This window comes from Terrapene carolina, unplaced genomic scaffold (genome assembly GCF_002925995.2).
Source record: "Terrapene carolina triunguis isolate 2854851 unplaced genomic scaffold, T_m_triunguis-2.0 Scaffold67, whole genome shotgun sequence".
Lineage (NCBI taxonomy): Eukaryota > Metazoa > Chordata > Testudines > Emydidae > Terrapene > Terrapene triunguis.
In genome coordinates this window covers 18,415,452-18,437,725 of record NW_020664418.1, presented here as the reverse complement: position 1 = coordinate 18,437,725, position 22,274 = coordinate 18,415,452, and the positions used below count along the sequence as shown (strand labels likewise).

Sequence of the window (22,274 nt, the reverse complement as noted above, 5' to 3'; positions counted from 1 at the left end):
AGTTCAATGGGCACAACCAGCTAGGGAAGGGAGAAGCTGGGAGGCATATGCTTTTGTGAGACAGTAGGTTCCCTTTGGAAATGTGTAACTTACTTTGGTCAAAGCATTCCACAGTCTTTTGTCTTCAAACCCTCTCTGTCACAGTTTCAGCTGCTGCCACTCTTATCCTGTTGCTTCGCATCTCGCAGCCACACAAGAGAAGCCCAGAAACATAATTCCAGAGGGGATGAAGAGCAATTAAAGATGGAACTGACTTTTAATAGGAATTCCAGTAGATTCAATTTGAATCTTGCATTTGGTTTCTAGTGGAGGACCAGTAACTTGAGGAGCCAATAGACCTACAGTATTACTCTCTTCCAAAACCCAATTCTCAACTGGAACTGGGTGAGTTTTCGGCAGTAACTTCTATTATTCCTATCAGCCAGTGCATGAGGGGCGGCTATAACTTCAGTCTCTGGAAAAGTGATGGTCCAGTCCTCCTGGGTGCAAAGTATATTTGGTCACTATGACTCTTGCCACCTTAGCAGAATGAATGACTAGATCAGGATGAAGGTTCTCCCAGAAAACTCTTTATCAATGAGCCTCTATGTGTCTGGGCAGAAGAGTCTACTGTAAAGCAAACAAGCTGGGAGGAGAGGGGGTGTCAATTTTATTTATCAGAAGGAATGCATCAAGAAACTTAAGAGTTCTTTACAATAGCTAGCTAGCTATTAATGATTAGTGCATGTTGCATTATGATTGGCAAAAAGATTGATCTTTGAAGTGAACTTTGCACTTTCAGATAAGCAGTGTGGACAGTAGATAGTGTGTTTTCCAAGGCAAGGGGGGGATGAGTGTGGGTCCAGAAGCACAATGAACAGCTGTAGAATTGCGCTCACTGTGGTTTTATTTTGTACTTGCCTTGTTTTCTTTACATCAGCAAGACTGGAAGGTAAGAGAGCTACTTTCTTTAACATACCTTTTTATTTTGTATGATGTACAACACCAAGGTGCTGACCATTGGTCATTATAGACTACATGGTTATGGAGCTTTTCGGAAGGAATTGAAAAATCCAATGCCCTGGCCAAATCCCCACCTGTAAATTACATGCTGCCTCCCTCAAATTCCCTTTTCAGAAGTTACTTTTCACCTGCCTTCTGACATTTTTTTATGCAGTGTCCATAGCATAATATACTTTCCATCTTCCCCGTCACAAGTATAAGCATGCTGTGATCACCTCTTTAACTAGTGTTACATAAATACAAGGAATTATTATTCTCTCCAGTAAACACAATTTCATGGCTGTCTAGCAGAATATTTCAAATGAGATTAGGGATGGGTGCCAAGTGTTTTTGGATTTGTTTCTTTTCACATGAGTTGTGATCAGTTTTAGGAAAAGATGGCTTGAGAAATATACGTAATGTTACTTATCCAGTCCAGTATTGTATTGTCATGGATACAATACATTGCCACTTGCGTGACTACAAAATAATAGATCTGCATCAAATACTTGGAGCCTACTCAAGTTTTGACTAAAAGCGCATAATCCAGGTGCGTTGTTGTTCATATTTAACATGTCTAACATTTATCTTGCAAGAAATACACCCAAATTAAGATTTTCACTAGGTTTCTTTTTGACAATAGCTTGGTGAAGTTTCATTTACAGTTTTGAAGATGTAAGTGTTAGCATATAAAATATTCATCCAAACCAGCAAATGATGGAAATCACACACTGAATTGTATGCAGAATTGCAATACTTTCATGTAGAATTTTATGCTAATGCATGCCCAATTTTTAAAAAAAATAGTCCTCTAGATTTAATCTGAGGCCACCTTTTACTTTGCTGTAGGATTGTTCTGCATGTGGTGTTTGACTTGATTGTTTTAAATATGCTCATTGCTCCTCAGCTGCAATATGTATAATTAACCACTTGTCTACACTTTTTCCCATCCCATGTGACTCTATATAAAGATAGAGAGTACAGTGCTTGTTTTTGTACCTGTCTGCTATTAGTCTTGATTTCCAGACAGTATGGATTTTCCACACTGCTGAGCGACGCAGTTATGCTGACCTAAATCCTGGTGTAGACAGCACTATGTTGATGGGAGAGTGACATAGTTACTGCCTCTTGGGGAGGTAGATTACCTATGCCGACAGGAAAAGCCCTCCTGTTGGCACAGATAGTGTCTTTCTTGAAGTGCTGTAGTGGCACAGAGATGCATTGGCGCAGCATTTTAAGTGTAGACAAGCCCTTACTCAGAATGTCACAGCTAAACACAAGATGGAATAGAAGGTTGAGCATAAATAGTTAGGACATATTTCAAGGTGAAGTGGCCCGTTAACACCTCTCCAGTCATAGGGAGGGAGTAGTTTGGGGCGGAGGGGTGGTTAGTGGGTTATGGATTGTTGTTATAAGCCATAAATCCAGTGTCTGTATTCAGTCCATGATATTTAGTTTCTAGCAAAGTTATGAATTGAAACTCCCATGCTTGTCTCTTGAAAGTGTTGTGCAGGTTTCCTTTGAGGATGAGGACTGATAGGTCAGATATAGAGTGATTGCTTTGTGAAAAGTGTTCACCCACAGGTGATGTGATGTTTTTGTCTTTTATCATTTTCCTGTGTGAGTTTATTTGAGAGCATCGTGATTGTCTGGCTTCTCCCACGTGTTTCATGCCAGCTGTTTCGCGCGGCAAGTGCTGGGAGGAGGAGGGAGGAGGAGGAACATGGCGCGCTCGGGGAAGAGGCGGGGCCGGGGCAGGGATTTGGGGAGGGGTCCAATAGTGGCAGGGAGGAGGCGGAGTCGGGGCTGGGCTGGGGGCAGGAGGGCGTGAGCACCCACCGGTGCCAACAAAAGTTGGCGCCTGTGGCCCTAACCACTGAGCTATGCGATAGGCTGGGGTGTGGCTCTCTTAAGCTCTCTTGTTGAAGCTTATCTAAATTATAAATTATTTAGATATTCGCTGGAGCAGGGACTTGAACATGGATCTCCCAGGTGAATGCCCTAACAGCTAGGCTTACATAGTCGTTATCATTCTCTCAGTGGCGCACTGAATATTTAAGCTTTTCATACAAAGTGGAACAGCTTCAAGAGGAGAGACAGGGAGAGAGAGGCTACCACCGCCATCTAAATGTGGGGTAACACCTCATTTGAGAAGGCCACTGGGGCTCAGGCAAGAGTTAGGCGCGGAGCTGCTTGGAAGTGTCAGGAGTTAGGTGGCTTTGCACATGCCTATGGGCAGAAATTTTGGTGCCTGTAGGGCGATGTGGGGTTTTGAGGATCTAAATTTTGGAGTTAGGTGCCTAAGGTGGCAGTTAGGCATGTAAATCCCTTGGTTGGTCTAGCCCTTAGTCTCACAACAGGAAGAGGACATGCTCAAGACCGTTATTTCAAGCAGCCTACAATTTCTTGAAAGACAGATACTCCAAAATGGTTGGAGACATGCACCGACAATGAATCTACACTTACTAGTTGCCTGCCAGCAGTCAGGTGTATCATCTCAAGTTTTAAGAGATGTGGCTGGTGGAAGGGCCTTCCTTATGTTGTTCTCCATTGGTTGAGTTATTTGTGTCACTGACATGTTAAGCATTTGCGAGTAATAATGCTATTTTTGTATTAAGGACATTTATCCTTTGACTTCAATAGAATGGCTCCTGTGTGCAAGGATGAGTTGCCTGAGAAATGCTGCACGATCAAACCCCTGATCTGTCCGGAGGCTGGTGGGAGTGAACACAAGATGTTCAGCACAGTGGATTAGCTTCACCTTATGTGCAGCCATACTTAAACGGACAAGGCTTTGGTTGGAGACTTGATTTACTTTCCTTCTGTATGCTGGGTTTATTACTCTCTGCACTAGGTGATTTTAATGATGTTGTGTGTGTGTTCAATACAGCATAACATAGTCACTGTCTGTACATTATTGTTCACCATAAACAGATCTTTGACCCATAGAGATGATAAAGGATGGGTTAGCCAAACAATCCAGCTCTGAATATGTGGCGTAGACTTTCAATTGCTATGGAAGTCTGAATGGATCATTTGTGTGAACATCTGATTATGTTTATCAGAAGTTCCATTTACTTTTAGTTTATAGCTGGCAGAAAGGTGTTGTCACCACATTCCTACAGACATTTCTGGGTATTTCACACAAAGCATTCTAAGGTTCCTCTCTGTTCAGACTCTTGCCTTCTTAAGCCTCTTACTCAATCCATTTCTCCTTGCTCCTCTTTCAACCTTGCTGAAGTGAACTCATTGACATTCTGGACTCCATTTAGATTGCAAAGAACTGACAAAATAAAGATAAGAGCAAATATCTAGCTAGGAAATTAAAAATGTGATTGTGCCACAGCTGAACCTTGTAATTATGACAGAAGTCTATTCATTAATTAAAATCTCTGCTGGTTTAAATTATTTAAATGTCAGAGTTTACCTGATATAAGTTGAACTGTACTTTAGTCTCGATGAAATGTCTGTTTCAAATGACATCATGTGTGGGAAAACCAGCACCAAACAGGTTAAGATGAGGTGTAAGAACATCTGCAAGTGCATGGGTATCTCAAAGCAAATCCCATCTGGCCTTCAGCCTAGGACCTGCTATAAATTATGAGTGGTAGGCGATGTGATAAGAAATTGTGGCTAATGAGTTTAGAATGCAATACTCTGCCTTTATCTCACACTTTCCATCTTCAAAGCTCTTCTCAGACATGAACTGATTAACCTTTACACGTGTGAGAGGTAAATGTTTCCTATTGTAACACGGGGACAATAGGGCAGAGAGGTTAAGTGGCTTCCTCCAAGGAAGTCAGTAGCAGAGCAGAATAAGAATGCAAGAGGTACTGCTCCCCTGAAAGTTTCTTCTCTACAAAGCTTTACTTCTCTCAAATCTTGTTTTTTGGTGCTATGAGAAACATTTCCCCAGTGTTTTCAGTTTCTGCAAGCTATAAAAATCAAGTCCTGCTGCATTTCACTGTATCCCAGTTTAACTGATGCAAGGGGATTTGTTAAGAGCACAGTATGATGATATGCTTTTTGTCTACCTGTCTCCTCCCCCATTGTCTTCAGAGTACTTCATAAACATTCACTAATCTTTACAAATGTCCTGTCAGCAGAGAGGTTAAAGTGACAGGTCCAAGGCCAAAGAGGAAATTGGTGTCCATTCCACTTCTGTAAAATGGACTGATTTCCTCCCCCCACAAGGGATGTGTGGGGATTAATGAGTTGCTGTTTGTAAAGCAGCTTGATGAAAAATAGTAATATTAACCCTATTAACGTCCTCTTTGTCTGTAGTCCTCATCCAAACATTGGCCCCAGGGCCGTTGCAAGGATGTTTCGTGCCCTAGGCGAAACTTCCACCTTGCGCCCTCCCCCCTCCCCGAGCCCTGCGGCAGCTCCCCATCCCCCCCCCGCGCTGAGGCGCCGCCCCCTGCAGCAGCTCCCCACCCCCCCTCCGCCCTGAGGTGCCCTCCCCCCCCCACCCGGGGAGCTGTGTGGCAGCTCCCCACCCCAGCTCACCTCTGCTCCGCCTCCTCCCTGAGCACACCGTCGCTGCTCCACTTCTCCCACCTCCCAGGCTTGCGGTGCCAATCAGCTGTTTGGTGCCGCAAGCCTGGGAGGGAGAGAAGCAGAGCGGGGCAGCGTGCTCAGGGGAGGAGGTGGAACAGAGGTGAGCTGGGGCGGGGAGTTCCCCTGTGTGCCGCCCCCCCCCTTACATGCTGCAGGCGGCCCTCCCCGTGCCCCCCTGCCCCAGCTCCCTCTGCCTAAATGCTGATGACGACCAGGGCGGCCGAAGATCCGGCCGCTGCAGTTGCCGCCGAAGAAAATGCCACCCCCCAAATGCTAGTGCCCTAGGCGACCGCCTAGGTCACCTAATAGGTTGCACCGGCCCTGATTGGCCCCACACCTGGTCTTTCATGGCAGCTTGTGAATGTCCCATGTCAGCTTGATTTAGGGTCACCCTCTTATCTGGAACCAAAATTAGTTTTATGGTTTATCTTAATGAGGATCCTTCAGAGTGGAGTTGAGCATCTGAGTCTCCATGGGATGTTGCGTGCTGGTAGTATGAAGGGTGCACAGCAGGGTTTGGGTACCAAAAATAGTCTTCTCTGTCAAGCCTTCTGGCTAGCTATCAAACAGTGGTGTCTTCCACTAAGTGAAGAAGGCATAAATGAGAGCCTAGATTATTGGCAGTTTCATAGTAGAGAAATGGTGAAATAACAAACTAATCTTGAAGGAGAGAGCTGTTCTGTGGTCAGTGCTGTGATTAACAGGGTTCTTTGTACATGTGGAGAAGTGGGTGAGATGTGGGTGGGGGAATTATTCTTCCAAGGTGGCAACAGCAAATTTTCTGAGAAAGTGAAGGGACCTTTCCAGCAGTCCCTTGAGTGTAAATGCATGGAGCTCTCACGTCAGCTTTAGATAGAAACCAAATAATAGGTGTGCAATGGTAAATCACTATAGTTGTCCTGGCTGTATACACCGGAAAGCCATTTAGCCTGGATAAAAAGGGAGCCAGACAGTAAGCAAGCCAAGAAGCGAGAGGTACTGTTTAGTAAGGCTTCCTGCTAAAAATGGAACACAGCATTTTTCTCACTGTACTTTGTATTGATTCTGGATCCCTCCATAAATAACTCCTATAATAACAGGATCATTTTTGTCACTGGCCTCCCGGCAGTTTCTCTGCTCCATCTGCTTCATTCACAGGATGTGCTTGTGTTGGCTCTGAGAGCTGAGTAGGAGACTGTGTGCGCAGGCAGACTTAGGTCTTGTATTATGAAGAAGTGGGTGTTTCAGCACACAAGGTCGGTTCAGACCGCGCTTGATTGAGGTGGGCAGCGAGCCAAAGCACAAGTATTCAGCAACTTCTCAGAGCAATGAACTCTGTGAAGTGTGCAGGCCACTCTGCCTGCCTGTTCTGAGGGCTGGAGCAAGAGGGGTGCATGACGGGTGCACAGAGAGTAGCAAGGCCATACAAGTAATGGCAGATTATGTGCATAGTGGTCATTGGTAGGATTATTATCCAGGGGCTGCAGTGGTAAGTGCAGCTCTTACCCACGCCTGAGTAGCCATTGTGGGCAATTGAAGTGAGAAAAGGAGCAGCAATGAGGGCCGGCCGTTGACTCAGAAATGTGTGTGAGGGTAACAACAAACCAATATGACTAATCAGTGCCTCATGACCTACGCTGAGCACAGGGTCCTTGTCAACTGGCAGGGCCTGTTCCCATCAGCTTGCTTCATGTTACTGGCTCATGGGTAGCCAAGAGCTATGTTCAGACTGAGCTTTATCCAAGAGGAGTGGAGTCTTTAAGGCAATTACAGTTTGACCCTGGCCTGCACAACGAAGAATGATGGCTCAGGGCTCCACTCTCACAATCTTCATCTTGCAGGATTCTAGATTTCAGTTCCTGACGTTGCCGCTGACTCTTGACGTCTGCCTCAATTCCCTGTCTGTACATTAGAGGTAATGTCCACTGGTGCAGTGTACTTCCCTCTCTGCAGCTGGCCAGCACCATTAGCCAGTGCAAAAGGAATGGGGTGGGACAATGACAATGACTTCACTGCCCCATTCCATCCTTCCTCTGGTCAGCTTGTGCTGATAGAATCAGAGCACAGAGACTGACTATGCCTGACCCTTTCAGGTCTACACTACAGCTGGGATTGACACTCTGAGATCAATCCACCGGTGATCGATTTAGCAGGTCGAGTAAAGACCCGCCAAATCGACTGCAGGTCGCTCTGCAATTGACCTCTGTACTCTACCCCCGATGAGAAGAGTAAGGTAAGTCGATGGGAGATTTTTTCCCGTCGACCCCCTGCGGTGTAGACCCCGTGGTAACTCTACCTAAGGTACGTCGACTTACAGTAGGACGACTTACCACGGTAGTGTAAACATAGCCCTAGAGGGAGCAGATATCGTCATCTTGTGTCTCCCCTCTAGCATTACCAGGCAATGGATGGGTACAATCTGGCCCCAAATAACCTTGGCTCCTCCTGGAGGGTCTACATTGCTGTGCAAAGTCTTATGCTCTGACTGCTTTATGTTTTCCCATAATCAAATAAAAAAGCCAAAAGAACAGGGAAATATTGCTCGTTAATTTCTATGCATCTCTTCCTCTAATGCAAAACAAAAGCAAAGAACTAAACAGTCTGCTTGTGATTGCAAACAAACTACTCTACAGCTTCTTCCAAAATATCCTTAAGTTGTCTGATGTGACTCACTGGTGTCAGCTGCCCATCATCTGAGCTAATGGTATATTTTAAAATGGAACCAGACAGATAGCTATTAACCCTTATCCAACTCCATGTTTACTAACCGCTTAGTCTTTTGGGTTGAGACTGATAACATAGGAACCTGTGCTTTAAGTCACTACTGGATGGTTAAAATAGGTTACCCCAATGTCAGACTTGTAGAACAGTTTCCACTGGTGCAGAAATTCAAAGCAAGCTGTGGTCCAGCCAGCACAGTGAATTGGTATTTTGTTAGCTTTGGAGTGAGATATAAAAAGCTTGTTTGGTTTTTGGCTGTTTGTTAACAGGGTTGGCTCTAAAAACTAACATGAAAGAAGCTACTGTCATAGCTTTTAGTCTCTAAAGGTGACCAGCAAAAGGGGGGAGAGGAGAAATTGAGTTAGTGCCTTTTTCCTGTCTGAAGGCCTGAAAGATGTCTGTTTTTTTAAAAACTTTTTTACAAAATGCATTTACAAAAGTTATTCTGCTTATTTTTTATCATTAGAAATTTCAAAGCAAAGTGATTTAGACAGTCTAAATATTCTGGCCCTCACTCCTTCAGGGAAGGGAATGTGTTGGCGGTGCAGCTGTTGGGTTGAAGCAGCCTTTGGAATGGTGTTGTAGCCTCTCCACAGGAGATTCTTTCTCATGCCACCCGCTATACCCCTTGGGGCAATGGCTACACCTTGGTAAGAGTTCTACCACGAGGTCGCTCTCAGCAAGAACACTGGGCAAGCCACCTTAAAATGGCACTTCAGTGTAGCAATGAGAACATTATCAGGCCAAATGGGGAAATTATACCAGAATAAACTAGCACCTCTTGCCATTGTAAATATTACTAGGTAGACTTTGTCTGTGAGTAACATGCTTTCCATTTTGGTGTTTCCTGGAGCAGTATGTAATGAGCCAATGGATGAAGGGATACATGGAGACAAGATTGGGATCCGACTCTACTATGATAAAACCACGGATCGCTGTAAACCATTTGCATACAGAGGTGCTGGTGGGAATGGGAATCGCTTCTTCACTGACAGGCAGTGTATGAAGAGATGCTCTACGTTAGCTGAACAAATCTATCCGGATGATGGTAAGTCAGATTGGCCTTTATTTTGACTTTTCCATTCTCAGCATAGCTTCTTCTAATTGTAGAAGAGGCAAAGTCAGGAGAAAAACCCAAAGCCCATCTGTTGCTATTGAAAGTGATGGCTGCTTAGGATCATAAAGAAGCTGCGGGTCGACCATCAACACTCACTCCTCTAGCTTTACTCCATCCACATCATCATCAGTGTATCCCCAGTGGGAACGGTATAAGTTAAAATTGCCACAGTAGACTGAAGGTCCTGAGAAAGTGGGGAGGAGAGGAATTGGCCAGTTGGCAGATGGAGGTTTGTAGACATTGATAAGGGTCAGGTCCTTCACTTTTATAGCCTGACATTCGATTATATCATTTGGACCTGATGATGAGACTGGAGTTGCTGGAATGCCTTCCTTGATGTAGGATGCCATCCTAGGTACAGGCAATATCCCTGTAATGGAGGTGAGACACAACAGCAAAGACAGGGATTGATTGTTGAGTAGTAGTGGTAGTATGTATTTCCTGAAACAAGATGACGTGTGCTTTGTATACTACTGCCAGCTGGAGGAGGCGATCCCTGATGGCCACTGAAATTCCCGCAATATTGACCCTGAGTCTAACTGTGTAGGACTCAGAAGGAGAGAAATTATAGTCAGTACATATTTAAAAATCTGTTAAAATTTCCTAAAGATGGTTTTCCTGGACATGATTTGAAGTCTGGTATCTCAGAGCTGGCTAGAAGCAAGTGCTGTATGTTCTACTGGACAGTTTGGGGATCTCCCCTTTACCGTCATAGAAAAACTCCTCTTTTTAGCTCTGCAAGATTATGAGATGTTGGCTCTTAGATATGTAACTGGTGCCAAACTGAATATTGCCAACCCTGAAATAGGAAACACTTCTCTGGCTCTTCAGCCTTATTACATAAACTGTGAAATGTTTGATGGAGATAACTCTAGGTTGTTTTTTTTTACTAGTCTTTCAGTTTAGTTTAGTTCCATCCTATGAGGTAACACTACATTCCTCAAGGTGCTAGTAGTAAATTCCAGCCTTTAAAGTATTTCATAACATTAAAAATTCAGCTCATACTAAATACTATAACTTCCTGATCCTCTCCCCCTGGCAAGATTTCACCACCTTAACTACTGGAATTACATCTGGGTGTCTTGGACATTATTTTTAGTGTCTAAAGCAAGTCCAGATCCAAACTATGACTTGGGTCCTTCTCTGCGTCTAAAAGTTAAGGGCTGTGGATATGAGGTGTTGGCTCATTCTCCAGCACTCCACAGAAGGTCTCTATTTAAGGTCCTGTAAATTGGTGGCTGATTTATTCTCATTTGGATATTGTCAGTCAGTTCAGAGTTTGGGTTTGCTGTGTATATAAGCAACCAAAAGTGTGGGTGCTTATCTGAACTGCTTTGGGAAACTAATGAAGAACATACCGTAGTTTCTCAGGAGACTCCCATGATTTCCCACTTCAGAGCAGGTGCAAAATCCTAATAACCGCCCCTTCCTCCTGCTGTCTTTTACCATTTCTTCTTCCAGTTCCATCTGGAACCTGGAAACAAACCTTCAAAAGGCCTACTTCAGTGCTAGAAACGGGCAGAGGCCTGGGGGAAAGGGAGTTTGAGCCAGTTCTGCCTTTTGTATTCAGATTGCAGCTGAACACTGGGAACAACTGAGCTTGAAATATTACTTTGCATCCAGTAAAGGAGAAGGAACTAGGAATGTTGCAAGGATAAGTCCCAGGAAATCTCCCATTTGTCTGTCCCATGGACAAGTCTATGAGCGTATGAATTAGGATTCCCTCTCAACTATCCCAGGGTGAAATGCCCCCAATTACTAGGCAAGTCTCATTTCAGCCCATCCTAAGTTAAGGGCCTTGTGCTAGCCCTGCGAACAGTAGGCATTTTGCCCAGAGATGCTTGCTCACAACTTTAGAATAGAAATTGACCAGGACAAAAGTGTTCTGAGCCATCAAACCTGTTTGTTCATATACGTCCACTAGAGCAAAGTGGCACTAGGATCAGATATATGCAGGCAACAGTGGAGAGTTATTTAAACAAAGCTAGAATTGAGTATGTGCAGCACAGAGGCAGATGCCTTGGGGCTTACAACAAACAGTGCAGGAGAAATACCATGCAGAATATTTTGGCTACAAACATACTTGTTTAATGTAGGGGGAAAATGATACAGTCTGTGTACAGTTACAATTTACAGACACAGAAACAGCTGCCATGCTTCTACTGCTGTGTACTGTACAAACAGAAATTAGGGCCGAAAAAGACCCATTAGTTCACCCTGTCTATCTCACTACCAATGCAGGATGGTTCCTGGCAGGATGTTTTCTAGTGCTTGGCTTGGGACATATATAAATAGATTGGACAAGGTTTCATCCACCACTTCCTCTGGAAGTCTCTTCCATAGCCTACTAGATCTTGCTATTAGGAGACTTGTTTTTTCCCTCCTGAGACTCAGCCAAAATTTCCCTTCTGTTGTTTTCATTCCATTCTTTCTAGTTCTACCCCTCTAAATGCTTTGGTATATACTAGCAACAAGCAAATAATTTGTAACACATCATTTATTAGTTGAATTTTGCAGATAGATTATGAAGTGCTCATCTCTATTTCACTTAAAGTTGTTCATAAGCTATTCATGGAGGGAGGAAAATCTAAAACTTGAAAACAGTTTGAGTATTCAATATTTTCAATGCAAAAGTTCGTGCTTTGTGTTTTTCCCCATGTGACTTAGTTAGCTAACTGGGACTTGGGCTCCTAAATTACTTAAGAGCTCCTTTACATTTTCCTTGTGGTTTTGTTCTCTGATTTGGTTAACTCCAACACAGCATGAGTGCCAAATGTTTCAGTCTAATGGACGGTGTTGGGTTCCACTTCAGCAGGAGGTTTGTGAGAACCTAAGAGTTCTTCTCTGTATCCCCAGCACACTTTATGTAAAATGAGTCAGGCTTTTTTTGTTTGTTTAATACACCCAAGCTTACTTAACTAGCCCTCTCCAAAATCTTTAGACCAAACATGTTCATAATGCTGTAGTCATAGTGGAATGAAATCAGTTGCGCTAGATCAGTGGTTCTCAAACTTTTGTACTGGTGACTCCTTTCACATAGCAAGCCTCCGAGTGCAACCCCCCCTTATAAATTAAAAACACTTTAAAAAATATATTTAACACTATTATAAATGTTGAATGCAAAGCGGGGTTTGGGGTGCAGGCTTACAGCTCGTGACCCCCCCATATAATAACCTCCTGACCCCCTGAGGGGTCCCGACCCCCAGTTTGAGAACCCCTGTGCTAGATAGACAATGATCTATTTTGACCAATGAAAGGATGTAATGAATACTCCTGAGCACTTAATAGTGTTAGAAGCATGAGTACACAACCATGATTTTCTTGCAAGATTGCGTTTGAAGAGACTGTCACATGAAATTTACATAAGCAGTTACTGTAAGTGTTAGCAAGCCCTAAAGCTAGTTAAAGGAAATAACCCTGTTGGCTTTCAACCTGATGTCACTCACACTGTTGCATAGAGGAAGATGGGCAGTTTAACAATTGATTAGACTGGTATGTAAAACTGCAAAACATAGGAGAACTTTCAGTTTAAAAGAATTCATTACCAGGTATGAATAACATCTTAGGTAATTAAAACTGGAGACTTTTTTTAAAAATGGAGATTGCTTATTCCATTTACTCTTTTCTGTTTTCTTTACGCAAACTGAGTGAAATATATAGTCACTTTCTCCTTTATTTATACTCTGCAGCATTGTGCTAATGCATGACAGAAGATGAAGCAAGGTTTGGGTTGCAAATACTACAAGGGAAATACTTTAGTTGTTCAAAAAGCCTTCTACTGGAATCCTTGAGATCATTTTAATGTAAAATCTGTAATACAGGCCCAGATAGGCAAGGCCTTTGGGAGATCTTGTGAATGTCTGTCTAGGATTTAATTTCTTCCCCCAAAGCTCCTTTTCTGCAGCTGGAAAAGAGATTGTAGTTCCTTGTCTTGTCTGCTGTACACAGTGCTCCACTATTGCTAATTTCTCCTGCAGCTGTGAGTACTGCTGCTACCAGAATGTGCTCTATGGGATCAGTGCCTTTGAATTCATCTGCCTTCCTTCAGGGCTCAAGTTTGGAGCAAATTTGTACTGCTCATCTTCACAATTATAATTCTTGACACTGTCCTGCCAATTACATGGTTGCTCTGAAGAGTTTCTTATATGAAGGTACTAGAGTAAAGAATCCAGGGCTTTGGAGCGGAGCCCGGAGCTGGAGCGCGGAGCAGTGGAGCTGCAGGTTTTTGCCTGGAGCTGGAGCGGAGCTGGAGCACAGCTCCAAAGCCCTGGTAAAGATTATTATTTCTTTATCCAGGTTGTGCTGTGGAAGTGTGAGAATGAATGTGTTTGCCTCTGAAGGAGGCATCCAATTCTCTGAGCTCACATCACCAGTTACCCAAGATCTCAAAGTAGCCTTTAAAAATGTCCATTCTAGGGATTGTATTTTGCAGATATGCTCAGAAATGACAGAATCGGGTATGTTTAGACAGTTGTCTCAAAGTTTTGAGGTGTTGTCAAGGGCAGGAAAGAGCTGTCACTCTGGGCAAAACACAAATCATGGGAAAGGTCAAGTTTCTTCTAAGAGTGGCACAACATCACATTGTGCCTTTAGAGTAGCAGCCGTGTTAGTCTGTATCCGCAAAAAGAACAGGAGTACTTGTGGCACCTTAGAGACTAACAAATTTATTAGAGCATAAGCTTTCGTGGGCTACAACCCACTTCTTCGGATGCATTGTGCCTTTAGTCACCCTGAGTTACCAGTATGAAGGAGAGGAAAACAATCTTTCAATGTGGTTTAAAACAAATAGAACAAGATCTTCAGCTGGTGTAAATCAATGTATAGCTCTATCGAAGTAAGTAGAACTACATCAGTTTATACCAGCTGAGGATCTGGTCTATAATTCCAACTCTGCCATAGACCATGTCAGCAGAACGCTGAGTCCCACTCTTTCTAGAGAATCTTTTGTGTTATCCAACCCGTATGGATCCTGTCCATAATAAGCAATTTTGATCAGGTTACCTTAATTCCAATCTGTTTCTTGTGTCACATTTACAGGAACACAATTGCTCTGTAGATCTCCGATACATACTTGAATTTGAGTTTAGAATAAATATAGCTTTTTTCACTATGGGACTATGTACGTATTCTACAACTGTGAGAATCCTTATTAGGCTATTACAATGTCATCATCACTGAGAATAAGTCACTTGGAATGGAAGGGACCCACCTCAGAGTGTTATAAGAAAACCATTAAACCCGTGGAGTGGAAATTCAGATGGTTTCATTCAGAGCTACAGTATAAAGAGGGGGAATGAAGGGGATCAATTCTGGGCTTTGAAATTACTTTACTTTGTGTCAGGGTGCCCCCTGGAAATACACATAGGGAACTGGGGTGGAAATAATCTATCCAAGAGAGCATCAATTGTCTCTTTACTTTGTGTGTTCTTAAATCTGAATACTGCAACAAGTGCAGTTAGCTGGACCCCCCTTTTTATAAAAGAGGGGGTAGCTGGCAGGGCGTGCTCTGTGAGGGTTCCAGGATTCTGAAACTTGCTCCCTCATTGGTCCAAAATGGCCTGAACTTGGTGACCCTCTGGGTGCTCTGCATTTGTTTGATGGGGTTTCTGGAGAGGGCTCTGAGTATGTACTTCCTACAACAATACAGGGGGAGGGTAGAGAGGGAGCTCCTGTAGGTGGCTGGCTGGCTAAGCTGCTGAATGATTACTGTAAAGCTGCTGGGATTTCATTGTATTAGTGATGTATTAGACGGCCAAAAGCCTTGGATCGGTAGCTTTAAAATTAGCATTTAAATTTACAAAAATAAGAACATGATATAAGCATTTCATTGAAAGCTTTTCCTCTTCTTGAAAAGGTGCTGTGACTTATAACATTATAATTCAAAAAAGCTGTTATAAAGCATTTGTTGGCGATACCACCAAGAAATCATGTGTAATACTCTTTAAGTGCATTAGGCTTAGATTCTTAATCAGGGATAGACATTCTGAACTCGATGTGTCACTCACTCAACATTCTCAGCCTTTCTTTCCTAAAATATATAACACCGCTGGCTTGATCTGAAGGAAAATAGCTCCCCCTCTCCCCCCCCATACACTGTTATATATTATAATTTCACCAAGAAGTCTCAGCTGAGATCAGGGACCCACTATATAAACACATGAGACAGTTCATACCCCAGAGAATTTAAAATCTTAAAACTAGAATACTTCCCCATGAAGTGATTTTCCCAAGGTCACGCCAGATCAGTGGCAGAGTCAAGAACAGAACCCAGAGCTCTTGGGTCCTAGGTCACTGTCCTATCTACTACTCCACATTGCTGTGTATGTGCAAGAAGTCTGGGCCAGTAAATGAGACTTTCAAGTCCTACACCACGTCATAGAGGAACTGGTTCCTACTAACACACAGGACTAAGTTATGCCCTTGGTTACCTGTGCAACCTCATTGAACTAATGGGTGTAACTGAGTAGACTTTGGCCCATTATACACCTGCCATTAAGCTAATCAAATATGTTGTATATCTTATCCTTTTAGTATATCTATGATAGGTAACCCTGGCTTTCTTATTGATAACAAACTAGTCTGCTAGAGCCCAGACTAGATAATCTTCCGGAGAAACACTGAAGAGCCTCTCTATGCAGATATTTGAGGATGAGATTGGCTGAGGAATGCATTGTAGTTAAGGGACTTTATTACTGTATATGTTGGTCAGTAGAAACTGATCATATCACTTTGAATTCAGTGGTTTTGTGTGTGAAATCCTGTATTTTAAATTACTGTATGGTGCTAAGCAGATCAGAACGAAAGAAAACAGATTAGGCTAATTCAGAGTTGCTTCATCTCCAGTGTTCTGATTTTAACCTTTTGTTCTTCATACAGACCGTGTTTGCCTCTTGGAGAAGGATCTTGGACATTGTAAAGGGACCTACTTGTTGTGGTATTTTGATCATACGCTGAAGAAGTGTAGGCCCTTCATTTATGGAGGTTGTGCAGGAAATGGAAATAGATTTGTTAATGAGACAACATGTTGCCGGAAGTGTGCTCAGGGTATGTACAGTGCACTCTATGGTACTTTCACATAGAGATGTGGGTATCTAAAGGTCCATTACCCACTGTCCTGATCAGGTATGACTTGCTTTAGGCAGAGCTGGTAGCACTGCAAATAGCTACGGTTGCCTAATATGTTCCATTATAAAACCCCATTTTCAGGTGCTGATAACTTGGACAAACTTTAACTGTTTACGTTGAAATTGTCCAAGCCAGGTGTTTATTCAGTGCAGCATGGGACGGTGACCTGAGGCAAAGAATTAATTTCATCATTTTTTTATTATACTCATCTCTGTCATATATGAGTGCTTCACAAATATTAATAAAATTACCTTAACACACACACACACACCCCTGTGAGGTAGAAAGGTATTCTCCCCATTGTACAGATGGGAAACTGAGGCACAGAGAGGTGAAGGCCAAAATTGTCAAATATCTTCTAATTTTGGATGCTCAGTTTGAGATGCCTAGAGCCTGATTTTTTCAGAATATTTATCACTTTATATGTTCAGAGCACAGCTGCTATTGACTTCAGCTGCAGTTGTGGGTGCTTGCCACTTCTGCAAATCAGACCCCAGGTGTCTCAAGTTGGGCATCTATAAATAAAGAACACTTAGTGGCCATCTATGAAAACTTGGTTTACATGACTTGCCCAGTATCACATAGAAATCTGTGCCAGAGGCAGGGGTAGAATCCACTTCTCCAGGGCAGCATTCAACTGCCTTAACCAGGAGACCCTCCTTTTTCTTCCTGCAGTCCCCCGCCTTCAAACTTTCTACAGCAACAAGGCCAATAGTCTTACAGACAACAGCACAATTCCCTACACAATCTTGATTAATTGAGTAACATTCATCCTGTGCACTGAATGAGGCAGGACTCCTGTGGAATATGGCATGAGATCATGTAATTAAAACTGTATTATAATGCATATGCACGGGGGCCTAAATTAACTTTTTTTGAGTGCCTGATTTTACAACTTTAAGGTCCTCTAATATTTGTTTTGTATGTAAGTATTAGAGAGCCGACACCTTGACTGACCTCAAGTGGCCATTCTTGGAACTGCCTACGCAATAAATAACACTAGTGACAAAACATGACTTGTCAGTGTGGCTGCTGCTTATCCCTCATATCCTTTTATTGCCAAAGTTACCTGTGCTTCTCACAGACTTAGTGTCTGTCTCTCTCTCTCTCTCTCATTGCTGAAAAACACAACTGACATTAACAATCATGAAGCTGACCTTTGTGTATTTTACTTCTTTTAGTATAAATACTCTGAATATGCAGAGTGCTACCAACTTAGGGCCGAATTCTGGCTTTAGATATTCATGGATGGCTCCTGTTGAAGTCCATGGTAGCTGTCTGCACATATTCTATAGCAGAACATTATGCATAGGTCTTTAAGTAGGGTACGAATTGTGTTCTGCTATGCTCAGCAGATGTTTTTATCCTGTAGCACTGATTCTTAGGGCCACATTCTAAAGAGATATGCACCCTGTGCATAGCCCCCATAGGATTTTTTTAGACATCATTTTAATTAGACTGTTACTTTCAAACTGTTACCTTACAATCTGAATAAGGATGGTCGGATCCAGCTCTCAATCAGATGGTATGTATTACAGAAGTTTCATTTTTATTCTTTGTATAAAACATAAAGGATGATTTTAATCTGAATTCCTTGTTATCAGCATTCCAGAGATCATGTACAGCTAATCTTCCTAGTCAGATTCTCCCCAGCAATCCACATTTTATTCCTCCATTGGCAAGTCACTTGTAACACTTCCTTCTTCCAAACACTCAAAGTGGATATTTTTCAATAGACAAAGAGACTGCATTACAAGCATACCCATTGTGTGACATTAAAATCGGCCTTTTACAATTTCATGTATTTGATAACTTGTGTGCACCACTGCTCTCTGCTGGATGTAATCAAACTTGCTCAAGCATTTGTAACTTACCTTGACCACTAAAGGCTGCTCTACAAGCTATCAGTCTGGCTACATTCGAGCTAATGAAGAAACTTCTTTAGCTTTTCTGTTTTATTCATAAACACCACAATTCAGGAAAGCACATAAGCAAGTGAGTAAAGCATGTGCTTAAAGTGCTTTACTGAATTGGGGTTGCAATGAAAAAGGAAGCTAAAAATAACACTGAATTCATTATCATAATGCCAAAGACCAATGTGTGGTAATATATGTGCTTTTAGCTCCTGCGTGTGAACAAACAGGAAAGGAAGATGAAGGGCCTGATGTAGGTAAGCTGATACCTTTTTATTTAATGGTAATTCACCAGTCAATGCTATCTGAAGCAGTTATTACTTGGATTATTTTATTCTAAAAGTAATGAATTGCAATGGTAGCCAATCATTCCAGTAAGCTCTAATGGTCTCCTATTACTTTCCCACTATGTCAGTGGAACAACTTAATTGAAATTACATTACATTGAAGGGACAGATGCAGGTTAAAATTCATAAATATTAATCATAAATATCATCCCACTAAATTAACAAAGGCCATTTAAAAACAATTGATCCATTTGCCTGGTTGGTTTGGCTCAGATCCAGGAAGGGACGTAGGCATTGGAACGCTGAGTGTCATGGCACCTAGAAAATCAGAGAAACAACACTGCAATCCACATAGCCTGAGTTAGGCGCCTCAGTGCTCTGTACAATGAATGGGAAGAGCTAGGCACCTGAGAGGGTGATGCTAGAGTGGGAGCTGCTTAAGGTACCCAATGGGAGATGCTGACCAGAAGGGTGTGTGCTAAGTAGGGTGACCAGACAGCAAGTGTGAAAAATCGGGACTGGGGTGGGGGGTAATAGGAGCCTGTATAAGAAAAAGACCCAAAAATTGGGACTGCCCCTATAAAATCGGGACATCTGGTCACCCTAGTGCTAAGCCCTGTTCTTCTCAGAGATAGGTGCCAAGACCAGACTGCAGGCTAGCTCTGGTGGCGGTCCACAAACTGGGGGAAGTTAGGCAGTCAGCCTCTTAAGTGGCTTGCAGAGCCCAAAACAAAATGGCCTGTGGGCAGGGGGTAGGGAAAGAGGAGCTCCCTTATAATCTTTAGCCTAGTTAGGGTACTCACCCAGGATGTAGGAGACGGTCAGTTTAGGTCCCCCTCTGCCTGAGTGGGAAACTGGATTTGAATGGGGATCTGCCATCTTCAGGTGAGTGTCCTGACCACTGGGCTTTGGGATATTCTAATGCAGATCTTTTGTTTAGTCTGTTTTGATCCTTCCAACTTTCTGCTTTTCATATTGTTTGACGCTGAACTGCTGTACGCGCTCATGGGAATATGCACAACCAACAGAATCATGCTGGGGTCCAGAGCTGAGGTCTTGGGAAGCTGAGATAGGGGCACCATTCTCAAGGGAGTTGAGGGGTTACAGAGAAACCCAAAGAGAAGCACTGTTTCAGGGATGCAGGTTATTTAATCTGATATGCTTGGGGGTAAACCCTCTGCTCAACCCCCAGAAGGGAGGAATCCTCTTGCCCAGGCTGCTGTGTCCCCCACAGACGACCTGCTCCTGGCTGATCATCACCCTTGCTGACTGGTCCACTACCAGGCAGGGTCCCTCTGCAGAACTGCTGTGCTATGCAGGGTGATCGTACTCCCCACGCATACCTCTGGTATTCCCACCCCACTGCTTCCAGTGCTATGGGCATCTTCACAGCTGTGGAACCAGGGGGAGGATTTGCCTCTTGTTGGATAATACTAGATGCTCTGATGTTCCCATCTTAAAGTCAAACCTGGGTGGGGGGAAAGGCAGAACCACATTCTCCCTCTGAGTGGAGGGATACGCAGCCTCATGGAGTGGGGAGAGACAAGTCTGCAAATCTCATGGAATCTGAGGATCTGTGGGAAAAGTGGAGCATCCCTCCTACATGCCCCCTATATATTCCAGAGGATGTTCTTTCCTTCTGGCCTACTCTCTGAGGACCGGTCTACACCAGGGCCACAAGGCTTCCGTAAGATCTTTGCTGCCATGGGCCATTCTCTCCCTTTTCCCCTCCACAAGCTGAATGCTAGACCCATCTCCAGCAGTAGTAACTCCCGTTCACATCTGCCACCCTATTCAATCCATTACTCGATCAGAAATACACCAGGTCCTGAGGAGAACATGCTGCAGGCCATGGCTGCTCCCTGGCTAGGCTCCCTCCCACTGAGACCCAGCTCCATGTTCAGAGGGAGGGAAGCATGCTGTGGTGGTGTTCTTCCCCTTTACCAGGGCAATGGAGGGGACCAATCCTTAGGTTCCAGAACATGAATAACTTCCTTGTTGCTGCTGCCAGTTAATACCATGGCTGCCCACTCTAGCACAAGTCAAAATTTTTGGGCTTATGGCTCAGCACTGACCTGCCTTTCCATGGGGTAAATTGACAGGTGACAGTTCTTGTACTGTCCACCTACTGTGGACAGGGCACCTGATGTGCAATAAGGTACCAAAGAAAGTGTATCCAATGTACTGGAGGAATCGGATATAGAAGGGCTGCTTCTGTCATCAGCAGAAGTAACACAAGACGAAGTCATTCGTGGAGCGGTGGCACTGTCACCAGCTCTGCCCTGAAGCTACTGGTGCACAGGCAGCAGTGGAAACCAAAACAATCTGGCTGCTTTCTCAGACATTCAGTCTTCTGTTCTGTCTCTGTCATTGGCGAAATGAAATGTAAAGACACAAGACATCTATTCTCTCCAGTTAACCATGCACTGATTTTCCTGCAGGCTTGGTGCTTGGAATCACTGTGGGATGTACTGCAGCAGTTATCTTGGTATCTGCACTCGCCATTTTCCTTCAGAAAATGTAAGACTTATGCATTCCATTCAATACAGGTGTTTGGGACTGTGGATATTGTATGTGATATTGTAAATCCAGTGACTTTTCTCCAAGGGGATAAAAACTCACCTTCACTTTGGAGGTGGGTGGTGGCTCAATCTCAATCTCTGTTTCCACAGTCATCGAGACTAGCACATGTATTATAAAATAAATATAATCTAAAAACTTTTCGTAGTTTAAAAAAGCATGGGAGGAAATCAAATAAGGTAGTGATAGCTATAAGGAAAGCTATGTTATTAGAGTGAGCTTTCACATGGCAAGTTAAAATGCAACTGTGGATAGTTTGGCATCTTCCTGGGGTTCATAAACCCAAACTGGTACAAGAGGGAGCTGGGTCTCATTTTATCTTGTTCCAATGTTTGATACTCTTCCAGTGTGGCTGTTCTTATAGATCCTCCACGGTGTGAATTGTCATAGTACCATTGACTTCAGTAAATAATAAATTTACTTCAGTAGAGCTATGACGATTTACAGCATCTGCAGATCTACCCCAATGTCTTTGTATGGCTGAACTGTTCTATTTCCCACTTGCCTTGTTATTTACATATGAAATAATTTGGATTAGATAATGTTCAGAAAGTGGTCAACTGTATTATCTGGTTGACAGGAAGGGGATTTTTTAATGTGAGTACAACATTAACCGGGTTTAAATACTGGATCATTAAGAGGGGACACTTAGGCTCAGAACCTCAAAGGTATTTAGGCTGCTAACTTCCATTGATTTCAATGGAAGTTAGCAGGCTAAATACCGTTGAGGATCTGGCCTTAATTCATTAGGCTACACAGTCTATGGGAATGGGTAATCCTGAGGTGGTATTTCTTGCTCCTATATTTTTCTACTTGTGAAGCAAACCTGTTGAAACAAGGAAAATTTGAACTAATAAATTGCTAGAGTCAGGGCCGGCTCTAGGATTTTTGCCGCCCAAAGCAAAAACAATTTTGGCCGCCCCCCCCCCCCGTTTTTTAATTACCCCCACCCCCAGCCCCGCCTCAACTCCGCCCCTTCCCCAAATCCCCAGCCCTGCCTCCTCCCTCCAG

At 43.3% G+C, this 22,274-nt stretch overlaps 1 protein-coding gene across 1 annotated transcript in view; it reads left to right on the top strand.

Moving 5' to 3' along the window:
• Positions 1-798: 798 nt before the first annotated feature.
• The window catches only part of LOC112107043 (kunitz-type U19-barytoxin-Tl1a-like), a 23,070-nt gene continuing 1,594 nt past the window's right edge, over positions 799-22,274 (top strand). Inside the window, exons 1-5 of the mRNA XM_026648243.2 lie at positions 799-931; positions 9,098-9,289; positions 16,235-16,402; positions 18,606-18,653; positions 21,125-21,203. Coding sequence (XP_026504028.1) covers positions 853-931; positions 9,098-9,289; positions 16,235-16,402; positions 18,606-18,653; positions 21,125-21,203 — 566 coding nt within the window. The 5' untranslated portion in view covers positions 799-852. The remainder of the gene's footprint in view (positions 932-9,097; positions 9,290-16,234; positions 16,403-18,605; positions 18,654-21,124; positions 21,204-22,274) is intronic.